Source organism: Ichthyophthirius multifiliis (assembly GCF_000220395.1).
Source record: "Ichthyophthirius multifiliis unplaced genomic scaffold scaff_1120509250961, whole genome shotgun sequence".
Taxonomy (NCBI): Eukaryota; Ciliophora; class Oligohymenophorea; order Hymenostomatida; genus Ichthyophthirius; species Ichthyophthirius multifiliis.
The window spans coordinates 95399-111497 of NW_004086336.1; the positions used below are offsets into that span (position 1 = coordinate 95399).

The 16099-nt window shown below is 16.0% G+C and overlaps 4 protein-coding genes across 4 annotated transcripts, besides 36 other annotated features; 3 read left to right on the plus strand and 1 right to left on the minus strand. All coding sequences in view use genetic code 6, as the record gives it.

Annotated features, from left to right (window-relative positions):
* Positions 1 to 66: 66 nt before the first annotated feature.
* Positions 67 to 104: a microsatellite.
* Positions 67 to 116: a microsatellite.
* Positions 89 to 4342, plus strand: IMG5_120020 (trehalose-phosphatase family protein, putative; the record flags this gene model as incomplete). The annotated part of the gene is made up of 7 exons (XM_004034424.1): positions 89 to 190; positions 992 to 1049; positions 1271 to 1335; positions 1440 to 1524; positions 3619 to 4031; positions 4124 to 4169; positions 4311 to 4342. 7 exons carry the CDS (start codon positions 89 to 91, stop codon positions 4340 to 4342), a joined length of 801 nt encoding a protein of 266 aa, XP_004034472.1.
* Positions 4047 to 4088: a microsatellite.
* Positions 4277 to 4308: a microsatellite.
* A 1202-nt stretch (positions 4343 to 5544) lies between the features above and the next one.
* Positions 5545 to 5587: a microsatellite.
* Positions 5588 to 5665: 78 nt separating this feature from the next.
* Positions 5666 to 5722: a microsatellite.
* Positions 5723 to 5754: 32 nt separating this feature from the next.
* Positions 5755 to 5873: a microsatellite.
* Positions 5824 to 5877: a microsatellite.
* Positions 5878 to 6657: 780 nt separating this feature from the next.
* Positions 6658 to 6690: a microsatellite.
* Positions 6691 to 6693: 3 nt separating this feature from the next.
* Positions 6694 to 6755: a microsatellite.
* Positions 6756 to 6854: 99 nt separating this feature from the next.
* Positions 6855 to 6914: a microsatellite.
* An 80-nt stretch (positions 6915 to 6994) lies between these two features.
* Positions 6995 to 7051: a microsatellite.
* Positions 7007 to 7042: a microsatellite.
* Positions 7044 to 7099: a microsatellite.
* Positions 7093 to 7135: a microsatellite.
* A 4-nt stretch (positions 7136 to 7139) lies between these two features.
* Positions 7140 to 7298: a microsatellite.
* Positions 7144 to 7299: a microsatellite.
* Positions 7144 to 7316: a microsatellite.
* Positions 7144 to 7366: a microsatellite.
* Positions 7147 to 7281: a microsatellite.
* Positions 7147 to 7295: a microsatellite.
* Positions 7148 to 7359: a microsatellite.
* Positions 7194 to 7275: a microsatellite.
* Positions 7194 to 7281: a microsatellite.
* Positions 7215 to 7290: a microsatellite.
* Positions 7269 to 7366: a microsatellite.
* Positions 7320 to 7357: a microsatellite.
* Positions 7323 to 7419: a microsatellite.
* Positions 7352 to 7407: a microsatellite.
* Positions 7420 to 7489: 70 nt separating the features above from the next.
* Positions 7490 to 7524: a microsatellite.
* Positions 7525 to 8691: 1167 nt separating this feature from the next.
* IMG5_120030 (hypothetical protein) lies at positions 8692 to 11435 on the plus strand. Its single transcript, XM_004034425.1, has 5 exons — positions 8692 to 9123; positions 9176 to 9430; positions 9485 to 9723; positions 9800 to 10223; positions 10293 to 11435. The coding sequence occupies exons 1-5, from the start codon at positions 8769 to 8771 to the stop codon at positions 10502 to 10504; spliced, it is 1485 nt and encodes a 494-aa protein (XP_004034473.1). The 5' UTR covers positions 8692 to 8768; the 3' UTR covers positions 10505 to 11435.
* Positions 9735 to 9798: a microsatellite.
* Positions 11428 to 11465: a microsatellite.
* Positions 11439 to 11468: a microsatellite.
* Positions 11469 to 11498: 30 nt separating this feature from the next.
* Positions 11499 to 11524: a microsatellite.
* Positions 11525 to 12182: 658 nt separating this feature from the next.
* Positions 12183 to 12229: a microsatellite.
* Positions 12230 to 12238: 9 nt separating this feature from the next.
* Positions 12239 to 13409, minus strand: IMG5_120040 (hypothetical protein; the record flags this gene model as incomplete). The annotated part of the gene is made up of 5 exons (XM_004034426.1): positions 12239 to 12661; positions 12721 to 12840; positions 12885 to 13091; positions 13144 to 13243; positions 13294 to 13409. 5 exons carry the CDS (start codon positions 13407 to 13409, stop codon positions 12239 to 12241), a joined length of 966 nt encoding a protein of 321 aa, XP_004034474.1.
* Positions 13410 to 15022: 1613 nt separating this feature from the next.
* Positions 15023 to 15887, plus strand: IMG5_120050 (hypothetical protein; the record flags this gene model as incomplete). The annotated part of the gene is made up of 1 exon (XM_004034427.1): positions 15023 to 15887. Exon 1 carries the CDS (start codon positions 15087 to 15089, stop codon positions 15885 to 15887), a length of 801 nt encoding a protein of 266 aa, XP_004034475.1. The 5' UTR covers positions 15023 to 15086.
* Positions 15888 to 16068: 181 nt separating this feature from the next.
* Positions 16069 to 16099: part of a microsatellite that runs on past the window's edge.

Genomic DNA, 16099 nt, shown 5'->3' on the forward strand with positions numbered 1-16099 from the left:
TAAGGAGCATAATAGAATTATTATTATTAAGGCATATTTAGATTATGTGGAGCTATGTAATTTTAAGGATTTTATTATTATTATTATTATGGATTTTATTATGGTTAAAATTATGGCTAAGGTTAAGCTCGTACAATAGGAGGATATTAATTCGAAAAAGGCGGCATAATAATATTCTCTTGATTTATTGGTAAACCTTATACTGTAGGTTCAGAATTAGTTTATTCTTATAATTATATATATTAATTGTTCTACATTATTATTGTATATATATATATATTTTTTTATTATTATTATTAATTTTTTCTAATAAATTTATAATATATATTATTATAATTTTTTATTTATCTATTAATTTAAATTTTTTTTTTATTTTTTTCTTTTCTATATTTTATTATATAATAAAATATAAGAATTTATTATTTATTAAAAAAAATGAAAAAATAATATTTAATTTAAATATATAATTTTTAATTAAAAAAATATATGGAAATAGTATTTAAAATTTAAACAAATAAATAAAAAAATTAATTTAAAATAAATAAAACTATTAATATTTAATATTATTTCTTTAATCATTTTTTTTTAATTATAGTTTGCAATTAATCTTATGATTTTGTTTATATTATTATATATTTATTTAATATTTTTTCTTTTATATCTTTTTTCTTAATTGAATATATATTTTTTTAACATTGCTATTATCATAGTTTTAATATATTTTTTTAAAAAAATGACGTCTTTTATTAAATTCTAAGTTTAATTCTACACAAACATAAATTAATGCATTAAAATAGTAGGAAATATAGAGCAACTAGGGAAATGGAATCCTTAAAATGCTTTTACTTTAACAACAAATTCCTAAATATATCCAAATTGGACACATGAAACATTTATATAAATACCATTAGGTTATATTTTTATGAAAAAAATAAAAACCCTATAGATGAACGATAATTTATTTTATTTAATTTGTTTTAATTTTAAATAGGAACTTAAATAGAGTTCAAATGTGTAATATTTGAATTTGGAAATGTTGTAAGATGGGAGTAGTTTAGTTATAATTAAAATAGAATTTATACAACATAATATTTTAAAACACTTGTTTTTATAAAATAAGATAATATTTTAATTATAGAAAGACCATTTCAAAAATATAATACAAATTTAGATATGGATATAATTGATACTTGTATTAAATTTTATTTTTGATAAAAATTTAAAAATTGAATAGATAAATATATATATTTTTTTTTCTTATATAAAAAAGCTAATGTGAGAAAATTTAAGGATGAGGAAATATTATTTGATCCTTTAAGGGATGCTGAAATTATGGTTTTTTTTATATATTCTATTAAATAAAGAAATAATCTTCATTTTTAATTTACTTTACTTTTTTACATATAAAATATAAATAATTTTTTATTTTTTTAAAAAAGAGCTCTTCTTCAGGTAGTGATTCATAAGATTTTTTTCGAAAACCTTAAAAAATTTCAGAAAAATAAGAAGACAATGATTAAATGAGTATTAAATATAATGACAACCAAATATGCTTGGGATTATAAAATATAAGTTTTTAAGTGACATAATAAAATGACATAAATAGATTTCCTGATAAAAAAAGTTTAGAACATAGTAGTTAAAAAAAGCTTTTATAAAGTGGGAAGAAAATAGAATCAAATATAGAAAATTTGTAATAATTATTTAATAAAATAAAAAAATAAGCCTAAGTAAATAAGTAAAAATATCCCCCAATAATAAATATGAAAGAATAATCATCTAATTAAGAAATAGAAATAGATAAATGTATTCGCTCTCGAAGTATAAAATCATAGCCTAGTATAGAATTGGACTCAATAAAAACATATAACGTGATAATTTTAATAAGTTTATAGCTACCAATATTAATAAAAGTAATTGAAACTGGGAAAAAGAAAAAATTTGAATATTAAGACTTTACTGACAATAAATTTATAGACTCTATATTTAGCAGTTTGAATATTTTAAAGGTAAAAATAATATGGGTAGGATTTTGTAATATACATATAGAAGACGAAGAAGAATAAAAAGAAATTAGGGAAACAATGTTAAAATAATATAAATGTATTCCAATTTTTTAATAAGAAGATATTATTTAATATAACTTTTAACATGCGTTTTTTTCCAAATTTTTATACTAGAATTATTAATAGAATTCTTTTATTATTGAAGAAGATGAAAATTGGCTTACTTATAAAAAAATAAACGAATAAATGGTAAATTTTATAAAATAAATCAACTATTATCCCCAAGCAATAATTTTAGTTGATACATTTTTTATGCTTTTTCCCTCGCTTTTTTTCTAATAATAAAATACATAAGATGAAAATAATAGTATTATAATTGCTTAATGTTTCAATAGAAAATTTCCTTATTGTCAAAATTTGCCTGAAATTAATACTTTGATGAATTCATTATTTTTTTCTCATATTATTTCTTTTAATACATATGAAGATTATGAACCTTTTCTTCAGATTTCTTAAAAATTAGGATGTTCTTTTGAATTTAAAAACGGGGGAAAGGCAATATTGAGTATAAACGGGAGAAAAATACAAATATTTATTTAGCATTCTGGAGTTGATTTAATAAAATTGAATTTTTTTTAACAAAATTTAAACAAAGAAATCAACAGAAAAATGATTTTAATGAAATAGTAAAACAAATTTGTTATACTTGGAATTGATGTTTTATCTAAAAACTCAGGAATCGAACTTAAAATAAATACTTTTCTCAATTTCTTGATTGCAGCAAAAAAAAAATATCCTCATTTAGAATTCAAACTGAAATAAATTGTTTACATTTAACCTGATTGTGAATTTTTTTCTTAACAAAACTAAATTACTTATTTTAATAAACTTAAAGATTTGGCCAAAAAAAAAGGAAAATAGAATATTGATATTATTTTGGGTAATTAGCTAACTTATAACGATTATATATAGCATTAAGCTTTGAGTTAAGTTTTCTTGAATACTTGTATATAATAAAAATATGGATATTGCCATTATATAGAATATTTATATATAAGAAAAAATGGTGTATGTATTTTACCAGATTGTACTCCTTTATTAAAAAAATTGAATAAAATTTTTATTTTCTCGCCTTTTAATATTGAAAAAATAAGTTAATGTCTAATAAGAGTATTTGAAAAATATATATTTTAAGAAAATTATATACAAAAAGTAAATGAAAATTTAGAAGACTAAAATAAATAAAGGATGATGATGTCTGTTTATTTAAATAATTTATAAGATTAAATGATTTATAATTATAATTATATTATTAAATATTTCTCTAATTAAACTTGGAGTTAAAATTTTATTGTAGAAATTACCAAAATGCAAATTTAATAAAGTTATTTGCAAATATAAAGCTCCTTGGAAGAAAGAAATACTTCTATTTAGGAAAAAAGAGTCAAAGATTTAATAATTAGGCCTTTATGTAAAAATAATAAATCGCACAAATTAATAAATGTAAAATAAATTCAAGAAAATATGCTAATAGCTAAAAATTAAGTGTTTATTTTTACTTTTGGAAGTTTATTAGATAATTATGAATAAGAAAAAATAAAATAATAATTAGTTAAATTATGCTCAGATTAAAATAAGACAGTCTATATAATAAGTAAAGCTCCAATGGATATTTTAGAAGAGTATTTTGGAGAAATAAGCAATTGTATATTTATATCTAATAATGGACAAAAAATAAAAGAAAATGAAAACGTAATTACTTTGACTAAAATATATGAACATTTGTTATGGAAACCATATGTAATTAAAATTATGGAAAATTTTGCTAATAAAACAGACGGAAGCTATGTCCTTGATTTTGATGTTGAAACCGTTTGGAATTGTTCTAAATGTGAAAAAGTATATGCTAAAGTTCAAAAAAAAGAACATATTAAATTATTAATGCAAATTATTGATAGTATGCCCAGTAATTAAATTCTTGAAGGCGAAGATTTCTTACTAGTAAGGCCTTGTTGTTTAAATAAAGTATTTTACTTTTAATTTATATTAATTTTTATTATTATTTAATTATTACTTTTATTTTTTATGTTCATTTTTTAAAAATTAATAACAAAAAGGTCACTATGGTGAAAATGGCAATCAAAAATAGCTTTTAATAAAAAGGTAAAATTGATTTTCTGTTTGTTATTGGAAGAAATAGATATAGCGATGAAGAGATGTTTTAAAAAATAAATAAATATGTTAATAAAGGAAATATAATTGTTTAAGTATTTTTTTATTTTTATTTTTTTTTATTCTTTATAGGATGTATTCGTTTTATTAGGCTCTAAATCTGAATAATTAAGTGCTAGACATTCAAATTATTAATTTAGTAACACTTAAGATATTATAGAAGTTTTGCAAATTTTAAACGGAGAAAAATTAAGTTCTCTTAATCATGAAAGTAGAATTAGTTATATAAAAAATAATTCAGCCTAATTATTACAACATATTACCCCAAAATTATTCACTTAAGAAAATCTTATAAACGATGATTATTATTTAAATAGCAATAATGAATATAAATCTTTAAAATACGTAAAATAATGAAAATAAATATTATATATAAATATATTTTTGTAGTTATTTATATATAAAAAATTAAAATATTTACAAATTAATTTATTAAAAAATGTGTTTATAAGATACTTATATATTAATTTTTTGTTTGAAAAACAAATCTATCTTAATTACACAAATAATATATAAAATACTAATATACAACCATATATACTAATTTGATGAAAAAAATCAATCTGGGAACTAATTAATATTTATAAATTATACATTATTAAGATTTTTTTTATCGAAGCAAACTGCATATTTTTAAGGAGAATAATCATCATTATAATTTAAATATTCAAATCCTATTTACAATTATAATTTGTTTTCTATAACAAGGAAATAATTAACTCCTGTAATTTAAAAAACTTTATAACTATTTGACATCTAAATATTCTTTCAAAAATTAGACTGAAGTTGTGGTTTTGTCGAAAAAGCAAGGTTACTAAGAAGCTAATAATTGTGTTTGTTAGTTATTGTTTTCAATATTTAATTTTAAATATGTAATAATATTATTTATATGGATTAAAAATCTTAGCATTCACGAATAAATAATTATTTTTATTGATTGAAATATCTAATTAAACTGCATGAAAAATTTATAAGAAATATTCTATTTCTTAGATTCCTATAAAATATTATTAAGAGAAAAATAATGTTTACTAAACTTGCAAAATTAAAAAAATAAAAATATTAAAATAAAATAATTATTATTTCTTTATTTATTTTTTATGAGTATAATTGCATAATAATTTAGTTTTGTTTAAATTATTATTTATAATATAAAAAAAGGTTAAAATTAAAAATTTGAATTAAGGTATTAAATTATATTTAAAAATTAAAATATAAAAAGAAATATATAGTCAATTAAATAATAAAATTAAATATAAATTAAAAAAAAATGCTTATGTTTAATTATTTTATAAAAAGAAGTTTGTAAAATATTAAATATATAAATTTTGAATATTAAAATTTAAATAATAGAAATCAAATAAATATAGTTAAATAATAAATAATTTGATTTTAAAAAAATTAGTTTATTATTAAAATAAAATAAAAATAATATTTTAAAAATAATATATATTTAAAAAAATTAATATTTATAGTAAAAATAAAAAATTTATTAGTATTTATAAAAAATAGAATTTTAAAAGATATATAAAAAAAAAAACATATAATTATAAATATAATGAAAATAAAAAAAAATATATTAAAAAATAATAATAATAATAATAATAATAATAATAATAATAATAAAATATAAAATAATTTCTATTATAATTATTATATGGGTTTTATAAAAGTATTCAAAATTAGTATATGATTTTAATTATTTAAAATTTTTTTTGATAATTAAATTTGTAATGTTCTAAATTATTTAAAGATTTAGATTAATTAATTTATGTAATTTTATATATAATTAACACGAATATATATTAAATATTTTATTAATATAAACTTAATCTATTAAAAATTTCAATTTTAATTATATTATATATTTATATAATAATTTAAATTTATTATTTATAAAGTATAAATTTAACTAAATATTTTTATTTTATATTGTTTTCATATTATTTTTATATAAATTATAATTATATAATTTTATATTTAAATTAAAATGAATTAATAAAGGATAAAGGAATAAAATGCAATAAAAATATATAATAAAAAAACTGATTAATTATTAAAAAATATAAAAACCAAATAAATAAAATATACTAATATGATTAAAAAAATAAATAATTTATTTATATATTTTAAAAAAATATAAAATATATAAAGAAAAATAAAAAATTAAATATTTATAAAGAATGTAATTTAAAAAATAAGTAATATAAAAAAATTAATAGAAATATGTAAAAGAAAAAGTATTTATCTATAAAATAATTATTAAATTAAATATATATGATATTAATATATTTAATGCATAAATTAAATAAAAAATATATATATATTTTTGAAAAACATTTTCAAAAAAAAAAAATAATATGTATAAAATTAAAAAAAAAATTAAAATTAAAATTAATAGAAAAAAAATTGCTATAAAATATATAAATAATTAAGATATTTAAATAATTAAATGTATATATGTATATATTTATATATTTATATATTTATATATTTATATATTTATATTTTTATATAAAATTCTATAAAATATTATATTTTCAATAATTATTTTTTAATATATATTATCTAATTATTTATAAATTTCATTATAAATATTATATGAAAATGAATTTAATTATTTTGTTTAAAATTTATTTATTTTTTAATAATTAATATTATTTTTTTCATATTAATTAAAAAAAATGTTATAATATATTATTTTTGACTAATTATTTTAAGAATAAAGTATTTTTATTCAGAAATTTTTTTATTTCTTTTTATAAATGTTTTTATAAATTTTATATTTTTATAATATTATTATAACATTTTATTAAATAAACTATTAATTCATTTTATTCAAAAATATTATTCTTTTTATTTATTTAAATTTTAATTAATTAATTTTTAATAATTAATGCATTAATTATTTTATTTTTTTATTTTATATTAATTTTATTTATTTTATATATTATATTTTTTTATTTTTATTATATTTTTTTTTTTTAATTTTTTTTATTTTTATTTTTATTTTTTTTTTTTTTTTTTTTTTTTTTTTTTTTTTAAATTTTTTATATTTTATCTAATTATATTTTATTTACCTTTTTTTATTTATATAATTTTTTTATTATATTTAATTTATAATTTATAATTTATAATTTATAATTTATATTTTATTTTTATTATTTATTTCATAACTTTAAAGCTATATTATAAATATATTTTTCTTTAATATTTTTTTTTTTATATATATATTTGAATTAATAATGATATATATTTATATATTTATATTTAAAAATTTATATTTTTATGTTGAAATTAAAATTATAACAATATAATTCAATATATTTTTATTATTTTTTTTTTATTTAAGAAAAAAAAAATATATATATGTAAAAAAGCAAATTTTGTTAAAATATATATCAATCTTAAATTGTTCCATAATAAAATGTTTAGACATAATAATTTTAACTTTAAACTGAAGGAGATTAAAATGATTTACTTTTAAATAATTTGAATACACCCTAACCAGAGAATTTTCAATAACTCGCTTAATGTAAAAGTATCTATATAAATTAAAATTTAGTAGGTAAAAGGTAATCTGCTTTAATTTCTCTCACCTATCAGTAGTATAATTAATATGTAAATTAAAATTTAACAGGCAAAAGATAATCTGCTTTAATTTCTCCTAGCTATTATTATTTTAATAAAATCAATAATTCTAATACTTTTTATGATAAAAAGTAAAATTAAGAATATAATAAATGCTTTAAAGAAGAAATTAAATTTAAAAGCATTTTTTATAGAACACTTATTCTCGTGAAAAAATTTATTTAAAATATAAAATTATAATCTTTATAATTAAGATTTAAATTATTATAAAGAAATCATCATTAAATTATTAATGATAAAGCTTCTGAATATGATTATTATGTATAAAAATAAATGGTTAATATTCAAAAAAAAACTCTTTTTTAGAAAATTTAATAATATTTTTAAAGTAATTTTGTTTTATTATATTTTGTTTTTCTATTTTTATTTTAGAAAATTATGATTATAATTAAAATGAATCTTATTTAAAAACTGGACATTCTTTAAAACCTGTAATTTATAAATTTAAATTAATATATAATTGTATTTTGTATTTTTTATTTTTATATATTAATATTTTTATTTTATTTCAATTAATTAATATATTTTTAAATATAATAATTTTTTTTAAATATAGAATAGTTAATTTTTTATATATTGGAATATGCTACTTATAATCCTCTTAACTATAAGAATAATTTATGTTCCTTTATAGTTATGTTATTTTGATTTTGAATTAGGTAACACTTAAACTGTAATATTTAATTTGCTTCCTGATATCGCTTTTGGAATATAAATATTTTTAAGATTCAATACAGGTAAAAAATTAATTATAAATACGAATTATAAAATAAAAAAATAGGAATCTATAAAAAAGGTCTTTTGATAACAAACAAGTCAATAATATTCCATAAATATATAAAAAAGGGATTTTATAGAGATATAATTATATTTTTGGTAATGATTTTTGATTATATAAATAGATCCTCTTGGATATAGATAATAGTAATACTTTTATATAAAGATATTTTAGATTTACTTACAGATTATGATGAAAAATATCATCTTAGAGAAAGAAGTAATGGGATTTTTGATCTCATAAAATTAGTTTGTTTTATTCTCTATATGGGACATATTTGTGGTTGTTTTTGGAATTAAATTGCTATGGCAGAAAGAGCAGCTGGATATTCTGATGATCAGCTTTGGATTCAAGTATTTAAACCTTATTGGCTTGATAGATATATTGATAGTATGTATTGGTCTGTTGTTACTATGTGTACTTTAGGTTATGGAGATATTACTCCTAAAACTAGATGTAAGAATAATTATTTTGATTATTATCTTTTATTTTAATTTTATTTGTTTAGTTGAGAAAATGTATGTGATGGCTGTTGTGCTTGTTTCAACTTTCGTTTTTGCTTTTTCTATGAATTTGATTGGGGATACTATTAAGGAGTTTTATAGAAAATAAAAAGATTTTGAAGATTATATTTAGAAAATTAATATTTATATGAAAAAAAGGAAAATTAATGAAGATACTTAAATTAGAATTCGTAAATATTTAAAACATCTAAACCAAAGAAATGAAAATATGAACTCTAAAGTTTTATTAGATTAATTAGGTTTTTTTTTTTTTTTTTTTTTGAATAAAAATAACATATATGCATTAAATTTAGAGGATGATTTAAGAGAAAAAGTGTAATATGATATTTTTGGAACTTTATTAAATAAATAATCATTACTAAAATATTAATTTGATGTATTTAAACTCGCATAAAAAATGGAAGAAAAAGTGCTTTCATTTAATTAATTTATTTATTAAGAAAATGACCAATCTGAATATTTATATTTTCTTTTGAAAGGCTCTATATCTTTTTATACTTAAAAAAATTAATTATTATTAAGCACCTCTAGTGTAATAAATAAATAAAAAAAACATTAAAAATTTATTTATAAAAAAAACATTAAAAATTTATTTATTTAAAAAAAAGCAAAAAGGTAAAATGTTTGGAGAATTAGAATTTTTTAGTGGATTACAATATAGGCATTCTGCTAAGACAAACTCAATGGTAATTTTAGCGTAAATTTCAAAATAAAACTTTCTTTAGATAGTAAAAGAAGATAATAAATACCTTGAAAAATTTATGTAATTAAAAGATTAATATAATATTTATAAAAACTATTATGGACATTAATGTGGAACTTGTTAAAAATATGGACATGATATGTTAGATTGTCCTATGATAAATTTCTTAGCAAAAAAATACTAGCTAACTATTGAATAAGATAATAATAGATAAAGTTGTATTAGAAGAAAAACCAATAAATTTAATACATTAAAAGAAGCTAAAATTACTCTATAAAAATATAAATATAGGTAGGAATTAGTAAAATATGGAAATAAGTATTTTAACAGTAATTTTTCTTATAAAAATAAATAAATAATATTTAAATTTATTTTATATTTTTTTTGTTTAAAAAAAGAACAAAATTTATAATCATTTGATAGTGTTTATTTTTCAAATAGTGATTAGATTAACAGTAGTGTTCAAGAAAAAAAGAATAAATATTAAAAAAAGTTGAAAAATAGTTTATCTTTAAATTACTTTTAGGAAATTTTAAATAAAAAAATAAAAATTAAAACGGATTAACGAAATTACAAAAAGTGGTTGAAAAGCAAAAATCATATTTTATGAAAAAAATTATATAAAATTAAAAATAATTATCATTTGATAAAAAAAATATTATTAGTATAAAAGAAGAAGAAGATAAAAGTACTTTTACTTAATAAAATCTGGAATAAATATAAGAAAAAGAAAACAATTATGTAAATGATTTTGAAAATGATTTTTTTTAAATAAAAGAAGAAGAATTTTAATAAATTAGAAATTCAAAAAATCATAGTTAAACGTTTAATATGAAATCTAATAAAGAATTAGACAAAAATCATTATTATAGTAATATTTAAAGTTAATTTTTGAAAAAAAATAATGAATTTGAATTATATTAAAGGTAGTTCAGTAATAAAACGGATAAATATTCAAATTTAAATAAAATAAATTATGATAATGAAGAAGAAGATGTTAACTCTTAAAATAAATAATAAATTGAATAATAACGCATTCATAATTAAATTTAAAAAACTAATGAATAAATAAAACATCTTTAAGAATTAAAATATTTATAAATAAATTAAGAAGACTAAGATACTGATTTTCATGAAATAGAAGAAAATGAAGAAAATTATTTACTTTAAATGACTAAATAAGGAGAAGACTTAGCAATAAAATAAGAGAATACAAGATAAATTTTACAATTAAAAGCTTAAATTATGTAAATATATTAATAATATGATGATGAATTCACTAATTCTTTTGACAAAGGAAAGGATTTCAAATATTATTATCCTTATAATAATAAAAGTGCTGTTATATAATTATTGCAAGCAAAAAGGAAAAAAATTAAACATATAAATTTGTTTATAATCGTAAAAAAAATATAAAAAAAGAAAATGATTATTTTCAAAACAATTGAAAAATTATAATACATATATTAGATCTATATTTAAATGTATTTTTTTGTTTTTACAAAAACATAAAAAATTGTTAAAAAATAAAGAATTTTATTCATTTTTATTTTATTTTATTTTATTTTATTTTAGAATTTTTATTAAATTTAATTTTTAAATTTAAAAAATAAAAAAAAAATAAAAAAAATAACTTAAAAATATAAAATAAACTTATTCATATTATTAAATATATATATAAATCTATATATGAATTCTATTTTATTATATATATAAATAAATAAGTATTTATTTTTATCTATTTTTCACATTCTATATTTATAAGATATATTATTTTAATATACTTGATTATAAAAAGGTTTTTCTTATTCTTCTTAAACCTATTTAAAACTACTTTTGCTACCAATATATGAAGTGTTTAATATTTAATCTTATTAAAAATGTCTTAAATTATCTTAAAAGTCTTTATTTCCATTTCCATTTTACTTTTATTCAAATTAATTTCTCATATTTTAAAATTAAGTACTTTTTTACATTTCATGTTGATTCACTTATTAATTTCTATTAATATGGCTACTATTTAAAGAAAAAAAAGTCGGTTAATTGCATTAAGAAGCTGGCTAGTTATCTTAATCTCTTACTAAAGGTCCGTAATTTTTTCCAGTAAAGTTTTATTTTTATTGAAATTCTTATTCTTATTGTTGATTTGTTATATGAAGCTACTATTCTTCTTTAATTGAATAACAATTTCCCATTATTTTTTTTATTTTGTTAAAAATAAATAAATAAATTTATAATATTTTATTTTTTATAAAAAAAAAAAAATGTTAAATTACTTTAATTTTTTTATTTAAAATAAAATTATAAAAAAAATTTAAGCAAAAAATATAAAAAATAAATAGTTTCATTTATCTATATATTACGTCATTACAAAATCTATTTTGTTAGTAATATTTTTATCTTTTATTATTGAATTTTCATGTCCTTCTATTGAACTAAAAACTAAATTATTTTTTATAGGTCTTACCACAAATGCTTCTGAAGCATTTGAAGTTGATAATTAAAACCAATCTTTAATATATTCGTCAAAATCTAAATTTTTAGACCATTCGATTAAATCTTTTACCTCATTATTAAATTAATCTTCATTTAAATCTATATACCTTTGATCTTTTAATGGATTAAAATCTTTGGGGATATTTAAATTTTCTTCATCTTCTTCTTGGTTTTGGTTTTGATTTTAATTATTTTATTTTTTTTATTCAAGTTCTTACTCTTCTTCTATTCTGGCATTTTTATACATATTTTAAATCCATCTTAACTTATTCTTATATTTTTTATTTTTTTAAAATGTTAATTTTTTTTTTTAAAAATAAAATAAAAAACCAATCTTTATTTCTTCTAAATTTTTTCATTTCTTTTTTCTTTTTTAAAATGATAATATTTAATTTTATTTGCTGAAAAAAGTTCTACGTAATCAGTTTTAATAAATACTTTATGAGAAATCTTAATTTTTATATTAAAAAAAAAAATATATAAAAAAATAATACTGGTCTCCATCCATTATTATCTATTCTCAAATACCATCCTTAACTTTAATAATTATCTTTATTTTATATGTATTGCTTATATTTTATTTTTCTATTTTAATCATTCTAATCTCTCTATATTACTGAATAATCTCTTGGAGCGTAACTGTTTATATCACATAATGCCCCATGTGTATATATTTTATAATAAATATTTGGTGGAAACGTCTTTTTTTATATTTAATAATTTAAATATTCATGTGTATATATTTTTTATTACTTCACCGCCTAATCTAAATCTTAAATGAACGTTTGAAGCCGTTTCTAATAATTAGGCTTCTAAAGGATTTATTGCTTTTAATAATCTTGCCGGATTTCCTCTTTTTTTTTAATTAAGATAGATCTATTGATTTTTTATTTTTTTATTTACTTGCATTTAAATAAAATGATATTGTTATAATATTTATATATTTTCCTATTTGTATATGAACGCCATAATTTTTAAATCTTAATACAGGCATTATTTTAAATCGTTAAATTGTCCATAAAAATTAATTTTATTAATATTTTTATTTATTAAATTAATAAATGAATTTAAATAAAAAAACTAGTTTATAAAAATATAAATTTTTGATATAAAAATAATATATTTATTATTTATTTATTTAAAAAGTTAATAATAAAATATTTTTATTTTATTTTTATAAAAAAAAACATATTTTTAAATAAAATGGATGATTTAAAAATATAAAATAGCCTTTAAATGAGATATAAAGCATTTAAGATTTGTAATGAATAATGTCATTTTTAAAAATAAACATTATCAGGAGATATGATTAATCATACAGTATATGATTGTTTAAAATATTGCGGAGTAAAATACTAAAAAGTATTTGAATTAGTTTTGTAGACTTTAGATGAAAATAATAATTAAAATTGATTTAAATTTATTAAATAAAATACGATTATATTTAATTAATTAATTTATAGTTTAAATTAATAAACATATATTTTTTATTGATTATTAAAAAAAATGGTTTGAGTATTTTATTATTAATATTATTTTTTAGCTAAATTTTAAATTTTCTTATCTAAATTAAATAAATATAGTTTTTATTAAATTCAGACAATTAATTCTCATTTTCAATTTAAATATAGATTATTAAAAATAAATTATAAATTAACTTCATTTTAGAACTTTTTAAATTAATTTTTTTAAATTTAAAATATTACAGTATTTATATTTATAAAAATTATTATTTTTAGTCTTGTTTATATATTTTTTAGGATTGATATTATTATCTTTTTATTTCAATATATAATTAAAAAATACAGATATTTATAATGTATTTTTCAATTTAAATATAATTTTTTTTATAGAACCAAATTAATTTTATTATTTATTAAATAAATTTTAATAAAAAGTAATTTTCGACATAAACAATCAATACAATAATATGTTGCTTTTAGAAAACATAGTTATAAATTAATAATTCTTTTTAAAAATTTAAATTTGATATAAAGAAATACACAATTTACGTGAATTTGCTTATTAAATATCTTAAATAATAGATAAATAAATAATTTAATTAAGATAAATATTTTTATCTTCAAAATTATAAAAATATAAAAAAATTTTGAAAAAAATATATTTTAATTTTTTTTTTTTTATTTCAGTTTGAATCAATTATAATGATAATAAAAATTAAAATTAATAATTATATTTATATTTATTAAATTTAAATAATAAAATTAATATACATATATATATATATATTATTTTTTTTTTCATAAAATAGTCTCAGTAAAGAGAAAAAAAAAGCACAACAGTATTAAAAAATAGGTTTTTTTAAACTTGAAAAAATACTAACCTTCGAAATTCTTGAATAAAAGAAAAAAGAAAAATATAAATATTATTCAAAAAAAAAAAAATAACACTCAAAATAAAATAAAATAAAAAATTAATTAAAAACATAACAAATGAGAGCAAAAAGTAGTGTAAAAATAAAAAGCTCATTAAATAGCAAAATATTTTATCCATCCATAGACTCAAATAATCAATAATACGATTAATAAAGTACATAAATTCCTAGTTAATTTTCATCCTAATAAAGTTTACCAAAGATAATAAAACTTCCCTAACTATCATGTAGAGCCTGGGGAATATATAACGAACATGATGGCTAATTAATAAAGGGATTAAATACAACTCGAATTCGAGAAATGGCATCAATAACGAAAATAATGACGTGCTTAGTATCATTAAGGTTATTAAAAAAGTACAATTTTAATTCCAAAAAGCTATATTTTAGTGTTTCAAATTAAGCATCAACATCCACAGGTACAACAGCTAATTTAAAATATAATGAATGGTATACAGTAAATGATTTATTATATGGATTAATGCTTCCTTCAGGAAACGATTGCGCAATAAGTTTAGCTGAGAACTTCGGATGCATTCTTTATTTTGCTAAATAAGGCTAATTTAAAATGTTAGAAGGGATAGATAGTGTAGATGTTTTAGATGATTATTATGTGGGGACATATGTGTAATTATTTGTCAAAGAGATGAATAATATTGCTTAGGAATTCAAACTTAAAAGTACTAAATTCACTAATCCGCATGGATTATCTGACAAAATGAATAGATCTACATGTAATGATTTGGCTTTTATTACTTAAAAAGCACTTTAATAGCATGAATTTAGGAAAATTGTATAGGCCAAATATCATGTTGCGTATTATAAAAAATTAAGTATTTAGAATTAATAAGAATATAAAAATGAATGGGTTAATACAAATAAATTGCTAGATAAAGGTAATTATTTTGGAGTTAAAACAGGAATCACAAATAGTGCAGGCTCTTGCTTAAGCTCACTTTATTGTGATTATATTAAAGAAATTAATCAAGATGTAAATATTATTATTGTTGTTTTGGGGTCATTTAAGGCTGACGGAAGGTTTGATGATACTGAAAGTATTGTTGAATGGTATATTAAATAATTAAAGGATGGTTCTATTTGAGTATCTTATATTTATTTTTATAATAAATAATTTATTTTTATATTGATGTTAACTTTTTATATTGTTAAATTTTATTTTCTAAGTTTAATCTTATTGTTTGTAAAAATAGAAATAATTAATAAATAAATAATTTTAAATTTTTTTTATACTTTTTTAAATTTTTAATTTTAATTCTAATGAAATTATTTAATAATTTTTTTATTTATTATTTA